General features: G+C 52.5%; 1 protein-coding gene across 1 annotated transcript; it reads left to right on the top strand.

Moving 5' to 3' along the window:
* Positions 1-242: 242 nt before the first annotated feature.
* On the top strand, positions 243-2,064 carry LOC133891440 (uncharacterized). Its single transcript, XM_062332152.1, has 2 exons — positions 243-869; positions 1,916-2,064. Exons 1-2 carry the CDS (start codon positions 285-287, stop codon positions 2,006-2,008), a joined length of 678 nt encoding a protein of 225 aa, XP_062188136.1. The 5' UTR covers positions 243-284; the 3' UTR covers positions 2,009-2,064.
* The last annotated feature ends 457 nt before the right edge of the window (positions 2,065-2,521 follow it).

A 2,521-nucleotide genomic window follows, 5' to 3' on the forward strand; every position in this document is an offset into this window, starting at 1 on the left:
AAGTTAAAATGCGTTGCACATGAATTATAGAATCCAGCAAAGTTGATCCTTGAATTTTGTGATGACTTTTCAACCACTAGAGAAATTGGAGAAAACAAATGAGAGAATGAAGACACTAGTACAAACTAACACCAAAATTTATCTAGCTTCTTCACTGTTGCTGTTCTTCTCTCTCTCTCTCATATTTCCTTCATAGCAGAGCAGGTCGGCGCAGCCATTCTTGGCCTTGAGCAAGGCTGCCACCTCAAGCTCTCCCGATCCTTCCTCACAGGAGTAGCAGAAAAATGCAGCACGCCATCTCTCTCTTCCCTTCTCCACTGAGTCCAGCAGAGGAGCAACCGAGCAGGCAAAAGCAAATTGCTCTCCTCCTCTCGGTGGCTTCACCTGCAAGGCATGCTCCACAGGCATATACATGCACACAGCACACACTCGAGCAGGCAGCCATAGCAGCCACCCTCTCACTCCTTGCTCTCTCTCTCCACTGCTTGTTCTTCACTGAGCGCAAGCAACAGCAGCAGCAGCCCGTCTCTTCTGCTGTCTCGGCCACGCGCAAGCAGCTCAGCAGCAACAGCCATAGCTCTCTCGTGCTCTCTCTCTCAGCAAAACGACGAGCAGCTCCTCCCTCCTGCTCTCGCGGCCACGCAGAGCTAAAGCTAGCACCTTCTTCCCCGAGCCGGCGCTGCAGCAAGGCTCCACCGCCGCCGAGCGAAGTTCGTCGTTGCCCAACCACTCCGGACCTGCAGGAGCTTGGAGCAGCCTCACCGGACCGAGCCACTTCGAGCTCACCTGCCACGGCGCCGACCGCCGGTTCTCCAACCTCATCGTCGATCTTGCTGCTGCGAGCCCTCCCTGACCCGTCCAATCCCGCGGTGAGCTCCCCCTCGACCCCTTGAAACCTTTGCCCGCGCTTTTTCAGCCTTGGCCTGTTGCCGGCGCGGCCGTTCGCGCAGGACTGAGCACCGCCGTGCCACAGCTCTCGCCGCCGGCCGTGCCACCGTCGAGCTCCTCGGTGTTTGGCCACGCCGTTAGGTCCACGCGCTCACGTAGAACGTGTAGGTGTGCTCGGCCGGGCTTATTGCGTCGCCGTTCGCCGTCGGCGCGTCAAAACCGTGCTGCCGCCGTGCTAGTTTTGCCCCTCGCCGCCGCTCACCATGCTCCGGCCGTCGCCGGCGTCGACGTGTGCCCCCGCCATGACCGTGTGCTCGCGCTAGTGCCGTTTCCGCCCTCGGCCGAGCCGTTCTGGCTGTCGCTTGCCGCCGGCAGCCACCGCAACGGCCGCCGGCCGTCCGCCAGTTGCGCGCGCGCAGCGGCCGTGGCTGATTTTGACTTCGGTCAAGGGAGCCGGCCCCACTGGTCAGTGGCTTGGGCTAGATCGGTGCCGGTAGAAAAAGGCGTGGGCCTGTTTTAATATTTGAGGAAATCAGAAATTGCGAATTTAATATCTGTTGAGTTGATAAATCGGCTGAAATATTGAAATATGCAATAGGAAATTATGTAGAGCTCCAAAATTCATGAAACCAATTTTGTTGGCTTTATTACGACATGATCTATCCATTAAAAATACCAGTGGCCATGAAATGTGTGCTGTAATTTATTGAATAAATGAAACATGTTTAAGCTTGGATAATTCATAGTTAAATCTTGGTAGCTCCAAAATTGATGAATCCAATTTTGTGAGTCTTGCTAAATTGTGCCCTGTTCAGTAAAAATATACACCCTCATGTTAAGCATAATTAACTTTCCAGTTTGGTTTAAGCTTTGGTTTGTGCTTTAAAGTATTTCAGGAAATGTTTAAATGGTTAACGCTAATTGCAATTAGGAAATATTTGATGTTTTAAGCGCAGGGCATAATGCATGTCACCTCCGTCAGTGCATGTCATTCATATTCATTACATTGCACGCGTGATTCTTTTAGGGAACTTCGACCCGGCGAACGAGGCGAACGAGGCTGTCCCCGAAGGTTCCCGCAATGGTGATCGTGACTCGGGTAGCTGTGAGCGGCAGCTAGGGCAGCAAGGCAAGCATCTATCATATTGCACCGTGTCTACTTGAAAATCTAATATGTTATCTACGCTTATGTATACATTGCATGTGTCGGGTACCGAGTTGGGTAGAACCTATGCCTATGCATTCTCCCATTTCGGTCATGTGTCATGTGTTATTCCTTGGAGCCTAGTGGTGTCGTCGAGGTCTAATGATAGTTCTCTATGCTTAGTGGTACTTAGGCTTTCCGGTAGAAGTCGACGACGGCGTCCACCGTTGTCGCGAGCCTAGGGCTTTTTACCTGTTCACATTTGTGGTTATGTTGATGATGTGTCGGTTGTTGAGTGGTGAGTTGAGACGAGGTGTGGGCGGTGTTAGGGGTGTCATCTGCTCACGAGGAGTCCTCAGGCAGTTCGGGGAGGGAACCCGGACACCGTAGACCGCTTGTACCGGTTAAGCACCGATCATCGGTGTAGTCGGCTTTAGCACTTATCTTACTCACCACATGCTGATATAATGGTAGGCGAGCCGATTACCT

Source organism: Phragmites australis, chromosome 14, assembly GCF_958298935.1.
Source record: "Phragmites australis chromosome 14, lpPhrAust1.1, whole genome shotgun sequence".
Lineage (NCBI taxonomy): Eukaryota > Viridiplantae > Streptophyta > Magnoliopsida > Poales > Poaceae > Phragmites > Phragmites australis.

Coding starts and splice junctions, on each gene's coding strand:
- LOC133891440 (XM_062332152.1), top strand. CDS start 285: ATGCAGCACGCCATCTCTCTCTTCCCTTCTCCACTGAGTCCAGCAGAG. Junction 870..1,915: donor CTGACCCGTCCAATCCCGCG/GTGAGCTCCCCC, acceptor TGATTCTTTTAG/GGAACTTCGACCCGGCGAAC.